At 33.8% G+C, this 15,478-nt stretch overlaps 2 protein-coding genes across 2 annotated transcripts; one reads left to right on the forward strand and one right to left on the reverse strand.

Annotated features, from left to right (window-relative positions):
* Positions 1–873: 873 nt before the first annotated feature.
* LOC116133809 (40S ribosomal protein S24-1) lies at positions 874–3,122 on the reverse strand. The gene is made up of 5 exons (XM_031419490.1): positions 2,950–3,122; positions 2,667–2,708; positions 2,168–2,338; positions 1,220–1,306; positions 874–1,111 (listed from the first exon to the last, which is right to left on the reverse strand). The coding sequence occupies exons 1-5, from the start codon at positions 3,019–3,021 to the stop codon at positions 1,079–1,081; spliced, it is 405 nt and encodes a 134-aa protein (XP_031275350.1). The 5' UTR covers positions 3,022–3,122; the 3' UTR covers positions 874–1,078.
* Positions 3,123–8,842: 5,720 nt separating this feature from the next.
* Positions 8,843–12,663, forward strand: LOC116133872. Its single transcript, XM_031419547.1, has 6 exons — positions 8,843–9,530; positions 10,429–10,531; positions 11,075–11,130; positions 11,523–11,687; positions 12,090–12,203; positions 12,282–12,663. The coding sequence occupies exons 1-6, from the start codon at positions 8,883–8,885 to the stop codon at positions 12,372–12,374; spliced, it is 1,179 nt and encodes a 392-aa protein (XP_031275407.1). The 5' UTR covers positions 8,843–8,882; the 3' UTR covers positions 12,375–12,663.
* Positions 12,664–15,478: the final 2,815 nt, after the last annotated feature.

Raw genomic sequence — 15,478 nt, forward strand, 5'->3', positions numbered from 1 at the left:
AATAAAGGTTTAAAAATTAACAAAAGACCCCAACCACCTAAGCCACTGCCGACCACCACCACCATTCGTCGACGCCGGAATGGCGCACGAACAATTTGATATGGCCGATCGTACGCCGTTATGACCGTTTTTGACCAGATCCGTGACTGTTACCCACCACATAACTGACCGTTAGGAGTCATTGATTTGGCCATTTCTAACTAAATCAACGCACAACCAATTAGATTTGACCAATCGTGCACAATTCCGACGCCAACCGACATTGGTGACCAACAACCGACAACTAGTGGTGGTAGCCAGATCTGACCACCACCCTTAGATAATTTTTTTTAAAGCCCAATGGTATTTATATCTTAAAAACTTTGTATATAAAGATAAAATAGTTTATAAATATATTTATATATTGTTTTCAAAATAAAAGCATTATTATCCAAAAAGTTTAATAGTTATTAATAAAATTATAATAAAAATAAAATTATCAAATAAACTTAAAATACTTAAAAAAATAAAGATAATAAGATTATCTCCTAATTAGTAATTACTATTAATTACCTCATTCATCTAAACATAACTATTATTGATTTTAAAAGATTATCAAAATCTTATATTACTGGACATGTGATCAAGTTATCATATTACTGGACATGTGATCAAGTTATCCTCCAACCAAACGCACCCAAACTTTCTCAAATTATCCTCCAACCAAACGCACCCAAACTTTCTCAAATTATCCTCCATCATTCTACTCAATTAGTTTAAAGTTTAGCACAAAAAAGGAGGAATTTTTCATATCCCAGAACAAAATTTTATGGGACAGGAGAATAATATTATGCCCAAGTCAAGCCATGCAAACTTCAAATCACAAGTTAATAATAATTTTAAACAGGAATGTATTACTACTCAATTCTTCAAAAATGTCTTCAGAAGAGTTTTCAAAATCTGACAATATAAGTGAACATTAGAGGCACCAAAATCCACAACACCAATAGATTTCATTTCAAAAACTAAACAAAACTACTATTAAAGAAACTCCATTAATGAATACTGGCTTCATGACTAGCAAATATTCCCCAATAACTCACTTCTTCTTGCCACCTTCTGAGGCCTTGGTCTGCACAAAAAGCAATGGGATAAGAAACAAAGTCATCAAAAAGTTAACATTTATATTGCACGCCATCATCAATAAACAAACCATTGTCCATTGACACTAGGCTTTTACCTTCTTTACACCACGGATTTTCTTGGCCCTGTTCTTCCTTTCCTTCAATTGCTTCCTCGACTTCTCTACCTTGGTGTCAAGACCATTCTACATGGCAAAGGATTATAGGAACATATTAAAGCATTGCTCAAAATGACATAAGTGCAAAATATAGAAATTATCCAAAAAGGGAGGAAACTACATCCTGAACTTAATAGAATGAAAGATAATATTAGCCAGCTAAAAAAGGTGAAATCAAAAAGGGGAGAAGACAGAAGAGGTTAGGAACCATAGATGAAATAAATGCTGTCCAATTTGTGCATGTTAATGAGGCAATAAAATATGATATCCAAAATGTCTTAATGCTATTATGATGTAAGGACATTTTTATTTGTAAAAAAAAAAAAAAAAAATTTTTTTTTTTTTTTTAGAGTGATTGGGTTAAGAATAATCACCGACAAATCAGAAATTAACACAACTTAGCCGTGTCATCATATGTTAAAAGGCACTTGAAGGTGATTGCAAACCTAATACACATAAAATTCCAAGCAAATTATAAAATTTCTAAAATTCCGTGTAAATAGCCTTTCATTTGGGCCCTATGGATTTATCTTCAATTGATCAAAACGATATGACCATTTATCCTTCAAAAGGCCAGTCCTTTTATAGATCACTTTATAGAGTAATGATCTTTTTTCAAAGACAAAAAAGTAAAAGACGGTAAAACCCAAAACATCAGTCAAAAATGGAAGATTTTCAGCTTTAAAAAAATTTATATAAGCTAGCTATTAGAATTTTAACAATGTTGAAATATACAATAATGCAACACAAACATAATGAAACACCTTTGACTTCAATTAAACTAATGTAGGTCAGTTATCAGAATTTTAACTATGTTGAAGTATACAATTATACACACATAAATACAGTAATATATCAGCCAAAGTTTAAAAAAAAAAAAAAAATTACCCTGATAAGCCTGTACTTAGGCTCATACTTCTTCGCATTTTCAACAGAGTCGTAAATCAAACCGAATCCGGTAGATTTGCCACCTCCAAAATGAGTCCGGAACTTGAAGACAAAGATTGAGTTGGGGTCCTTAACATCGTACATTCTGGCCAACTTCTCCTTAAGCTCGGCCTAGTAAAAAGACCGAGATGCAAGGTAAACAACAAACATAGACCAATCAATCAATCAACATATCCATACACAAAACAGAATACTTCTCACTCAAAAATTAGAATCTATAGAATGAAAATCACAAATCTAATCAGTTGTGAAAAGAAAAGTATAACAGTTTAAACACCACACAGCTTCACAATTCTAACTAAAGCGGTTTGAATCTCAACAACACATTAAACTCGATTCTAGTTCTTAAATAATCATCCAGTCGACACAAAGAGCATACTAAAATAATGGAGAATCCTTGAAATCAGATGTCCAGAACTGTGATGAAATAAAGATTTACCTTTGAAACATTAGCCCTTCCTGGATGAAGAACATCAATGACCTGCATTTAACAAGGCAAACAACAAGAAACCTCAATTTTTCCACATTCATATATCACAAAAACACGATACGCCACCATTCACTATTAAAGGAACATACTTAAAAACAAACAAAAAGCTGGTAACTTAACACGAGTCAACACAAGATCTCTTCAACCCAGAAACAGCACACCTAAAGAAGCTGAACCATGTCTGATTTAAAAAAAAAAAAAAAAAAAAAAAAAGGTCAGGGGTAGAGCTTACAAATTGCTTCCTGGAAAGGAGGCGGTTTGTCATGAACTTCCTGGTACGAATGGTAACTGCCTTATCCGCCATGGCTGGTTCAAAATAATCTGCTAGATCCTAGCGAAAGATGGTGCAATAGAAGCGGTACCAGGCGCTGAAACGTAAGGAGCAGCTCTAGAAAGAGTGAAGCGAACAAAACCCTAGTTTTTATAGTAGTAGTGTTAGGGTTTCGTAATTTTGGTGCCCTAAAAAACATTTGGGTTGGGCTTTGCTAATTTTTTTGGTCTTTGGGCCTTAATGGGCCTGAAGTTCTAGGTATGGCAAGAGGAAAATTTCAGGCAAGTTTCCGAAGTTTGTGAGAATACCCAAATTAGGATATAATTGAGTTTATTTTTCAAATTTTATTAAATATAAATAAGATTTTGAACAATTAAGAAAATAATTAGTTGATTTATTAATTTATTTGTACACACACACACACACACACACACACACACACATATATATATATATATATATATATTTTTTTTTTTTTTTTTGGTAACCGAGGTGTCCAGACCAACTTACGCACACCTCAACTAATCCTTAAGGTCCATTAAATATTCTACAAATCCAATTAAATGAGTAAGACACAATTATACATTGAGGTACATGACCCCAAGGTTTCAACCCAAAAAGTCAAGGAAGGGAGTACACCTCCTTGACCACCACCAGGCACAATTTAAGAGTTATGTATTTTGAATTTATAGAAGATACATGTATTAACAAAGTCATAAGTTTACAACTTTATTTTCTATTAATTTATAACAGTCTTTCATTTTTATTTTTATTTTACTTTGTCATTTTTTTCACTATATATTTATAAATTATATTGAAATAGAAATTTATCAAACACTTCTTTTAAAATTTCGGAATATATCTAAAATTTATTTATAACATATTATACAAGACGTAATAGTTAATTTTACTTGTGTGGATACGAGCATTAGGATGTTCGAATCCAAATTTAAGAAATTGATGAATTTTCTAATTTATCAGCTAGCTTTGAGAATGATATTAAGAAAATGGATATATATATTTGTCAATTTAACACTATATTTTGGTTGTTATAATAAAAAATGTTTAAATTGTGGATTATAGTATAAAAATATTATTATTTTTTATTTATTTAAGAATTAGGTTAGGGCACATCTCTAGCTAAGTGTAGCTCAAATGTGTGTGTGTGTGATTTTTTTTTTTTTTTTTTTTGGGTGATTGGTGGTGTTTGGGCAGTTTGCGTGTACTCCAACTAATCTCTTGAAGCCTTGAAGTTAGAGGTGGGCAAGGGACTGGTCCCTTGCGGGCCCAGGCCTGGGCCCAGTCACTCATGGGCCTGGGACCGGTCCCAGGCCCATGAGAAAAACCAGGACCCGGACCAGGCCTTAGGCCTGGTCGAGACTGGGCCCATAGGACCGGTCCCATGGGCCTTGGATAATTTTATTTTCCTCCCTCAAATTTTTTATATTTTAGGGGTAAAATAAAATTTTATAGGGGGTTTTTAGTATTTTTTAGGGGTAAAATTTATAAATTTTATAAATTTTTTAGACCTGGAGGATTTTTTTTTTATAAATTTTATAAAATTTCATTTTAGCCCTCGTAATTTATATTTATTATAAAATTAATAGGGGTTTTATGTAATTTGGCAGGGACTACATTGAAAAAATACAAAAAAATTTGGGCCCGGGGACTTGGAGGAGGGCCCAGTGGAGGGCCCAGGCCCTCCTCCTTAGCGGGACCAGGCCTCCTAGGTTTGGTCCTCTTAAGGACCGGTCCTAGGACCGGGTTTTAGAGCTGGGCTTTTGGGACCGGCCCCAAATGCCCAGCTCTACTTGAAGTTAACAATTTGGGTGAATTCACTCAATGATCATCCCTATTAGCAACTCAGATAGATCAAATTTAAGATCTTTTGAGTAATATACTCAAAAGCACTAATTGACTATCGAACCACCTAGTGGTGGTTCGTGTAGCCCAAATTTATCTATAACAAATTAATAAATTTCCAATGTCTTAAAGGAATTTTATGATAAATACATTTTTTATTATCTAAAATGTATTTAATAATTCTAAAAGGTATTTAATAGTTNTTTTACTTTGTCATTTTTTTCACTATATATTTATAAATTATATTGAAATAGAAATTTATCAAACACTTCTTTTAAAATTTCGGAATATATCTAAAATTTATTTATAACATATTATACAAGACGTAATAGTTAATTTTACTTGTGTGGATACGAGCATTAGGATGTTCGAATCCAAATTTAAGAAATTGATGAATTTTCTAATTTATCAGCTAGCTTTGAGAATGATATTAAGAAAATGGATATATATATTTGTCAATTTAACACTATATTTTGGTTGTTATAATAAAAAATGTTTAAATTGTGGATTATAGTATAAAAATATTATTATTTTTTATTTATTTAAGAATTAGGTTAGGGCACATCTCTAGCTAAGTGTAGCTCAAATGTGTGTGTGTGTGATTTTTTTTTTTTTTTTTTTTGGGTGATTGGTGGTGTTTGGGCAGTTTGCGTGTACTCCAACTAATCTCTTGAAGCCTTGAAGTTAGAGGTGGGCAAGGGACTGGTCCCTTGCGGGCCCAGGCCTGGGCCCAGTCACTCATGGGCCTGGGACCGGTCCCAGGCCCATGAGAAAAACCAGGACCCGGACCAGGCCTTAGGCCTGGTCGAGACTGGGCCCATAGGACCGGTCCCATGGGCCTTGGATAATTTTATTTTCCTCCCTCAAATTTTTTATATTTTAGGGGTAAAATAAAATTTTATAGGGGGTTTTTAGTATTTTTTAGGGGTAAAATTTATAAATTTTATAAATTTTTTAGACCTGGAGGATTTTTTTTTTATAAATTTTATAAAATTTCATTTTAGCCCTCGTAATTTATATTTATTATAAAATTAATAGGGGTTTTATGTAATTTGGCAGGGACTACATTGAAAAAATACAAAAAAATTTGGGCCCGGGGACTTGGAGGAGGGCCCAGTGGAGGGCCCAGGCCCTCCTCCTTAGCGGGACCAGGCCTCCTAGGTTTGGTCCTCTTAAGGACCGGTCCTAGGACCGGGTTTTAGAGCTGGGCTTTTGGGACCGGCCCCAAATGCCCAGCTCTACTTGAAGTTAACAATTTGGGTGAATTCACTCAATGATCATCCCTATTAGCAACTCAGATAGATCAAATTTAAGATCTTTTGAGTAATATACTCAAAAGCACTAATTGACTATCGAACCACCTAGTGGTGGTTCGTGTAGCCCAAATTTATCTATAACAAATTAATAAATTTCCAATGTCTTAAAGGAATTTTATGATAAATACATTTTTTATTATCTAAAATGTATTTAATAATTCTAAAAGGTATTTAATAGTTTATGATAAATACATTTTAGATAATCACAATTATTTTTAACAATTATAAGAGATATTTAATAATGTAATGAAATGCTTTATATTTACCAATATCTCCAGCAGCCCAAAAATAAAAGTTACAAGAAAATATTTTACAAAATAGGCTGAATGACATTGTAAACCCCAATCTATCGTGAAAGGACAATTTTCCTTGTCTAGTTTTGGAAACACCCAGTATTATTCCCAAAGTTATCTCCCTCCATCTCATTTTCTATGTATCTAGCTTTGACCACTAAAATTTCAGTTTTACCCTCGTTTTCGTTATTAGAAGAATAAATAATTTCAAAATTAATTAATGAAAAAAATGGAAAATAGCAATTCATAACAAATCAATAAATCATCAAATATATAAAAAAAAAAAATCAATCCTAGAATATATCATCCAAAATCATAAATTTAATGATTTGATTGTGGGATTTGTGATTCTTAATGCTCTTGAGTTATAACGGTATGTATTTAGGAAATTAATTTGAAAAAGTTTTACTATTTATTGGTGTTTAGCTGAAAGATTTTAATTTATAAATTAAAATTTAGTGTGTTATATATGTGAGCTGAATTAACAAGACTATCCTTTGTCGTTTAAGTTTAACATTTGAATTTAAAAAAAAAAAAAAAAGGGCAACATGGTGCTTGAGAACAGAGGGGGGAAATGGTCTTTCACAATAGGGGTCAAAATTGATTCAACCTTACAAAATATGAGTTAAATAATTTTGGTCCTTAAGGTTTAAGCTAGGAAACCACACATGGGTGGTCGGGTAGGGCGATAGAGACTCTTGAGTGTATTGCTCAAGAAGTCTTGAGTTCGATTCCCTTCGGTTGCTAATAGAAGTGGCCATTAGTAGGGGTGTTCGATTCCAGATACCCTATATTTTTTGAAGAAATCGGAACCGATGATTCCTAAAATTTGGAACCGGAATCGGAACCGAGGATTCCTATTCCGGTTTCAGGTACCTGAGAAAATTGAAGTAAATAAAAAATCCAAATACAAACTGAAGTAAACAAAACATTCAAATACAAACTGAAGTAAACAAAAGAAATTCATAATTTGTTCCAGCATCCTTAATACACTAGTACTAACAAAAAATCCAAGACAATGCTCATAAAAAACTAGAAAAATGTTGTAAAAGAAGAGGCCCACTGATGACGCATAAACCCAAATGCCAAGCACAAATCTCAAACTTTACATGTAAGTACCGAGCACTCAATTTTTGAGAATTCATTCACAAATCCAATAAATACAAACAATTTTAACCCTCATCAAACGCTAAGAATATATTAAAGAACCAATTAATATAAACAGGTTTTTCTTCCTTTCACAAAAAATGGAACGAGGAAGTGCTATGTCCAATGATTTCATTTATTCCTTGAAATCTTTAATTTTTATTCTTTTACATGATAAAAAATGGAAAGTGAGAAACACAAAGTGGCATACCTTTCAAACCCAACGAAAAGAATGTCTGAGAAGAGTGTGGGATCCGGGATGGATTGGGACTAAAATGGTTTCTCCTAAAATCTTGAAGTTTTTATATATGCCAGCAAAATTACAAAACCCTCCACTTTTTAATGTTATTTCATATTAGTCTCAATTCTCGATTTCGGTTCCTGACTACAAGAATCGAAATCGGAACTGCACAGTGACGGCTCTAAATTTTTTGAACCAGAACCTACCCGTTGACAATCGGTTTCGGGACCGGTTCCGATTTCGATCGGTTCTTTTGAACACCTTTAACCATTGGAGGGTTTACTCGGTTGTTAACTTTAGGACTCTGAGGGATTAATCGAGATGCACGCAACTTGTCTAAATACCCCAAGTCAACCAAAAAAAAAAAACAAAAAGGTTTAAGCTAGGAACTTTAGGTCCAATAACTTTGATAATAATACTTAGATCCTTGTGAGGTAAGAGATATTAAAAATATTTTGTAAAGTCTAGAGTATCCCTTCTTTGTTAAATTGTTTATAATTATATATATATATATATATATATAATTAACATAATTGTTCTAAATTTTTAACAAAATTGTCAATTATAGCCCTCTATTTTTATTATTTTTTTTTATAATTTTGGTAATTTTTAATCTCATTCACATAAAACAAGATTGAGAACATTTTAGACTAATAAAAAATCTGATAAAATTGCTATCTGATAAGTACCTAAATGTTACTATCTGGTTATACTGGACTTTTTTGATATAGATAAAACATAAGGGACCGAATAAAACTCAATAAAAATATATTAATGGCGATTCCGGATAGCCATTCCGAATTCATCACGTGTCACGAAGTGAGTCATAAATGTATCGAGTACAATTCTATTTCAATTTGTGGTCAAAATTCCCTCCATTTCAATGTCATCCGGATTTCCCTCATCTCTTCATTCTTCAACATTCATAATATCTTTTTATGATTATTCCACAATTCAATTCAATTCCATTCAGTTCAATAAACCTTAACCTTTACCCCACCCTAACCCACAATTCTGTTCCTTCATTCTGCAACCATGGCGGCAACCACTTCTTTATTAGAGTTAAACCAATTAAAATGGACCCAATTACACCCCCATCCTCGGTTATTCCCTCAAAGAAACGCCAAATTTGGTCCCGCTTTCAACAATTTTCATACCCTTCAACGTTCCGCCAAGTCCGGCGCCGTTAAATGCTTCTTTACTCCCCCAAGGAAGCATCTTCCGGCCAATTCAAGCTTAAATTCAAAAGGGGTTTTTGACCCACTTGAGGTTATGAGCAAAACGGTTGTGAAAACTTTTAACGCGTTGAAGAAGCCCGCAATGGTTGCAGTTTTGGTTGGCCTTTTAATGGCGTTTGATCCTAATTCTTCATTGGCCGCGTCTGGTGGGAGAGTCGGGGGCTCGGCGTTCTCGTCGCGGTCTTCGTCATCGTCATCGAGGAGTTATTCGGCGGAGCCGAGAGTACCGTACTCGGCTCCTTATTATGCTCCGTCGCCGTTTGGTGGTGGTGGGGTTTATGTTGGGCCTGCGGTTGGCGTTGGAGTTGGAGTGGGCGGTGGGTCGAGTTTGTTCTATCTATTTATGGGTTTTGCAGCGTTTGTTTTGGTTTCGGGCTTTTTGTCTGATCGGTCTGAAGGGGATGTGTTGACTGCCACTGAGAAAACTAGTGTTATTAAGCTTCAGGTATGGGGATTGGATGATTTTTCTTATGTTTTCAATTTTAGATTGTTTTGGTTTCGGCCTAGAGGTGTTAGAAATTAATATTTTGAAACTTATGGGAAGGTTTTGGTGATTTTGAGGGAGGTATATGACAACTTTTTAAAATATTAGGGAGTTTGATTATGAAAAAAACCAATATGGACCATATCGTCTTCGGCATTTCAACCAAATGGGGAGCATTCGTTGAAATTTTCTGCTGTAGAAATTTTATAAGCGATTAATGTTAGTTACATGTTGAAATGTTGAGATTAGGTGCTTTGATGGTTAAGGTGGTATTTAGATTGGAATGGATGAGAATTCTCTATTTGGTAATAATAATATATTAGTTTGTTTAAAAATCAATGATTTGGTGGTATAATAACTTATTGTTGCGTTTGGCTGTTTTTCATATGGAATATTAGGTTGTTCCTGGAAAAAATTATTTTTTAGTTTTGTTGGTTTGGTAGATGATAAAATCCAGAGTATGTGTTGAAAGTGGAAAACTTTGTTTCTTATTGTGTTTCAAGGGATTTGTGTAGTGGTAATAGTGAATATGTGTAATTTAGGTCATGCTAGCATCTGATTAATGAGGAACATCAACTGCAGGTTATGACTCTGTAAGCAAGAATGTTAGAGATTGAGAGTTGGGTTAAATGAGAACTTTGAGAGGGCTTGAGAAGATGATAATTAAAATTAAAATTTTGTCTATAAGAGACTCTGAAATTTTATTGAATTTGTTGATTTTACAGTATCATTGTACTGAATTACTATCTTATTGCAATAAATACTATTCATTCAAAATGTTATTGGCTGAGCTGGGTCTTCCAGGCAATTTATATTTGTTGGTTTTAGAAGATCATTATCTTTTTTTTTTTTTTTTCAGGTTGGGTTGTTGGGCATGGGGCGGTCTCTTCAAAAGGATCTTAATCGAATTGCTAATACGGCAGATACATCAACCCCTGAAGGCCTGAGCTATGTATTGACAGGTAAGCCTCTACTCACTGTTTGGTTGTTAGCTTCAATTTTTTTTTCATGTTTTCTTTTGAAGAAGATACTGTTTCTCTTTACATAGACTAGTTAGCAACTGCCTAAGCTGTTGTCATACATTGAGTGAGATATTTCAGAGGGATTTTTAACGGTCATGTAAATCATTCTGGGATATCTTCCTATGGGCTTAGATTTGTCCTTGTTATGAAGTGAGATGCCGCAAGCTTTAGATTTACTACATGGTAAAGCTTAAAATAGTAAAGCCTCTGTTAATATGTTTTTTGTTTTCAGAAGGAATCTGACATGCTCTGAATGATTATAGGTAAGTTATTAGCATTACATTTGAATGTATTTTCTCACCAGTCATCATATCCAATGAGGCATACTTTTCTTGTCATGGAGATATGTATGGGATGCTGTACTTCATTATCGATGCATATTTCTCCTAATTTAATTTTATGGAAAATTTTCTTTATGCTGAGTATTATCTACTATAGTTTGGTTTAAATTTTTTTTTTTAAATATGTTCCTTTTTGTTGCAGAGACATCTCTATCTTTGCTTCGGCATCCTGATTATTGCATCTCTGGTTATTCATCTGTAAGTTTACTGCTATTTCTCTTAGTGACTCAATCAAAGCTAACAGTGAAGTCTGGTCTTTTGGTATTGCAAGGGTTGTGGTTAGTGTTTATTCACATATATGTGCGCATGTGTTTGATTGTGTATATATATGTTCATTGAGCACAAACACAAAGCTCTTGAATTATTATTATTTTCAGCTTATTTTATATTTCACTAGTCAAGCCAAATATCCAACATTATGTAAGTGTAACATGTGCATGCCCAAAACTTGTGATATATATGGTAACATTTGCATACCCAAAACTTGTAATATATCGGATATATATGTATGTATGGCTTGTGGTGAAACAGAGATGGCATATTTGTTCCTATCAAACTATACCCATTCAAATCTGTTTGTGTCTTTTCAGGTGGACGTGAAGCGAAGTGTAGAGGATGGGGAGAAACGCTTCAATCAACTTTCAATTGAAGAACGAGGGAAATTTGATGAAGAGACTCTTGTTAATGTTAATAACATCCGAAAGCAAAGTACAAGCAGCCAAAGAGCTGGTGGATTTAGCAATGAGTACATAGTGGTAAGGTTTCTTCTCTGGAATTACAATTAGTTCAGATGTGATGTTGAATATAGTCTTGCAAAAGTTCATCTGGAATTTAGGTTGATTTATTGAGATTGTACACATTTTGGCTGATTGGTGGTTTTACTTTCATATCATTGCACTAAGATCCTTTCAGCATCAAAAGTGGGTAACTTTCATTCAATAGGAAAATTCAACATAGCAACTTGTGTATAAATAATAATATCTGTTCTACTAAACCCAGAAGACTGTAATTTTTATTTTCTCACAAGTTTTTGACCTGATTAAGGTTTAGGGTCAAAAGACTATAAATTCAAAATTATTTTTGATAGAGTGGCTACTCAAGATAAACAGTAGCATAAGGACTAGAAATTTAACTCAACTCTTAATGTCCCGGATCAGATCACAATCCTGGTGGCTGCTGAAGGTGTGCATAAGCTGCCCAGCATCAATGGCAGTGGGGACTTAAAAGAAGCTTTGCAAAAGCTTGGTTCCCTTCCCCAGAGCAAAATAATGGTAAGAAATGCAGTTTGCGAATTATGCCATATAGATTTTGTTAATTTCATTCCTAAAATCTCTTTGATCATGGTGCAGGCAGTCGAAGTGTTATGGACCCCTCAGAATGAAAATGACACGCTGACGGAAAGGCAACTACTGGAGGATTACCCACTTTTGAGGCCTCTATAAGATATATACTGAATCCCTCAACCTCCCCTCAATAGGAGTGAATTGAACTGATTTTTGGATCCTGGTTCTTGTGTACAGAAAGTGTTTATAAATACATAAAGATGTAACTTGTTATATAATCGGTTAGGGATTGTTCGGCTGTGCTGAATCTGTAAAGTCATATAACAGAGACGGTATACAGTTACTTCAAAGCATCAAGTTTCTTTCGCTGTCTCTGTAACGACAATCCATAATTTCTGAGTTCTCTGAAGAATAAAACCGGCTGAAACTTTGAAGGTTATATTTTGTACATTTTTGGCATTGGTTCAAATGGAAGTATATTGAATTGCTGCTTCATTTTGTATGGCCAGTCTTGTGTTATACTATACATACACTCAATCAACTCCATTAGGGCAATGCATAGAGTAATTTCATAATGGGCAGGATTTATCAACTCCATTTTCGTTGTTTTTCATGAACAGGATCCAAATACAGAAATGAATGGGCAAAAAACTATTTTTCTCTGTTCAACCTATTATTTCAATAGTTTTAGTCTCATCAAATATAGCTATTTGTAGAAAAAAATTTGTTTCCAGTCTCCAGAATCAGCTTTTCTGTTCCAAATTTTCAATCTTCTTGTACCCTTGAAACTCAGGCTGCACAACAAATTGAATTGGGCAGTTCCATGAACAGTTTCAAGATAACCCGTTAAGTTTCTTTATTATTATTCAATCTAAGCTAAAGCTTCATCTTCTTATGTGCATATTTTGCTAGAGCTTTTCAAAATTCATATTGTCAATAAAATATTCAATTCAAAGATGCATTTGTATGTTGGTAATAAAGAAAAGTGATTTCTTTAATTAAAAAAAAAAAAAAACTATTGTCTTGAACCGTCTAGCACTGGCAGCTGAGTTGTTCCCTGATATTTTTTAGTGGTGAAGGTAAGAGGGATTCAGCTCTGCTAATGGGTGTGGATCAATTGGTTAAACTGGGTTAGGTTAGGTATGCCAGAGCCCACATATGACAAAAGGTTGACTTAACTTTTCCCTCAGTGTTGTCCATTTTCACTTAGTGGAATGATGCCTAACTTCCATAGAATTAGAAGCTTTTCTTTCATTTTTTTAGGTCTTGAATTCTTGGTTTAAATCTAGTTATTTAAGCCCGTGATTGGTCTTTAATAGGTTTTTTGTCAAGTTAACCCCAAAGAGTTAGCTTGACGAACAAGGAGGTTTGTTTCCTTCTTTGAGTCTTTTGGTTCAAACCTTGAGGCCACCAACCACAATAATATTGTGACTTACCTGATTTATTGAGCTTGTAGGGTGTTCAATGGACCTTGAAAATTAGTTAAGGTGTGCTCAAGCTGGCTCGAACATTCCGGTTACCAAAAATTAAAAAATTAAAAATAAAAGAAGTTTTTTTTTTTTTGTCAAGTCTTGGGAAAACTTTCAACCAAATTGGTGTTTTCAAAGACAAAATTCTAATAGGCTTCTTTAAAAGAGAGGATATTTTGAGGTATAGTCAAATGTCATGGCACTCTTTAAAGCAAAGTAGTTTTAAAGAAGAACAAGTCTCTATTTATGTGGGAAAATCAGAACTACTTTACATAAAGAAATAACTTGAATGGCCAAAATGTTTCCACTTCTCAAATGGTGGTGTGGATGCAATCAAAAACTGATGAAGAAAAGCCAACTTTATATCATTATCATTATCACATTATCAAATTTTTTTGAAAAGCAAAAACATGAAAAGTTGTCAATCATTTAAAAGTGGCCTCCCTCTCTCCCCCACCCCCCAAGTTCCCACAGCCACACAAATACAGAATTTTTTTTTATCTGTTATGCTTCCCCATGCACAAAAAAGCCTACCATTTACAAACAACGATATGAAATGAGCCACCTAACATTCACATAATAACACTTCTATTTTACTTCTTCTTGCTAAATTGACATCACCCACCAAGGTGCAACCATGTACATTTTCAATCTTATTTTCCTTAGTATCCATGTGCTTTGATGGGATAATCATCTATAGTTTCACCATTATTTTTTTATAACCGGAGTGTCTGGACCAGTTTACGCATATCTCAACTAATTTCTAGGGCCTGTTGAACACCCTACAAGCTCAATGTTCTAAGTAAATAGGCCACAAATATAGTAAGTGACCCCAAAGTGGTTTGAACCTAGATAGTTAATGAACGGAGCAAACCTTCTTAACAATCAGATCAATCCCTTGAGTTAGTTTCACCATGTTGGGTCTTGAATTCAAATTTTACGATTCCTATTATGGGACTAAAGGGATTTGAGAAATTAAAAAATCCCCCAACCTTATTTTAGGAATTTGAGTTTGAAACTGAAATCCCCATTAAACCTTACAATCCTTGAAAACTTAAAAACCATTATCATTTTTACCATGTAGGTGTCCATGAGTGTTTAGAAATAAATATTGTATGTTATAAATGTTATAAAAAGTTTTAGTCTAATATGATAAGGAAATCCTTGTTTTTAGTAGGGTAATCACTAGTTTATCTTTGATCTTTTTCTTAAGAAACCAAACAAATCTTTTGGTAAAGGGAGAAAATCAATCCTCTACAATAGTGGTGACATTGACCAATTAATCAGATTTTTATATTCTTGAAGAAAGCAACCAAATCTTTGGCATAGTTAAAATATAAAATCTTGTCCACTTTACTCTGCATAATTTAGCATTGAGTGAAAGAACTAGTCCCTTTTTCTTAATTACAAAATGAGACATGATGTGAGTTCAATTGACCATGAAAACCAAGCGCTGAAAAGAGTACAATATTTGTACAATCCAGTATTTGTAAGAAGGTGGGTGGCATTATTTTAATATTTTTTGGACACATTATTAGGGAAAAAGTCAAGAGTGAATGGAGTTTGGTGGACCATCTTCCATTAAAGGAACCCATCTTGAGCATGTGGAAAAGCCAGGTGGTGATTAGATCAGCTTCGATGGAGATGGAATATGATACTTTTTGGTGCTCTTAGAAATCTTCTCAATAATTTTGACAAAGTGTGGGGCATCCTAATGGTTGAGCCAATTTTTTTAGACAACTTCTCATTGGCCAGCTAGAACTAGCATATAACAAATAATGAAATAATTCAATT

The sequence above is a fragment of the Pistacia vera genome, unplaced genomic scaffold, assembly GCF_008641045.1.
Source record: "Pistacia vera cultivar Batoury unplaced genomic scaffold, PisVer_v2 Contig276, whole genome shotgun sequence".
Classification (NCBI taxonomy): domain Eukaryota; kingdom Viridiplantae; phylum Streptophyta; class Magnoliopsida; order Sapindales; family Anacardiaceae; genus Pistacia; species Pistacia vera.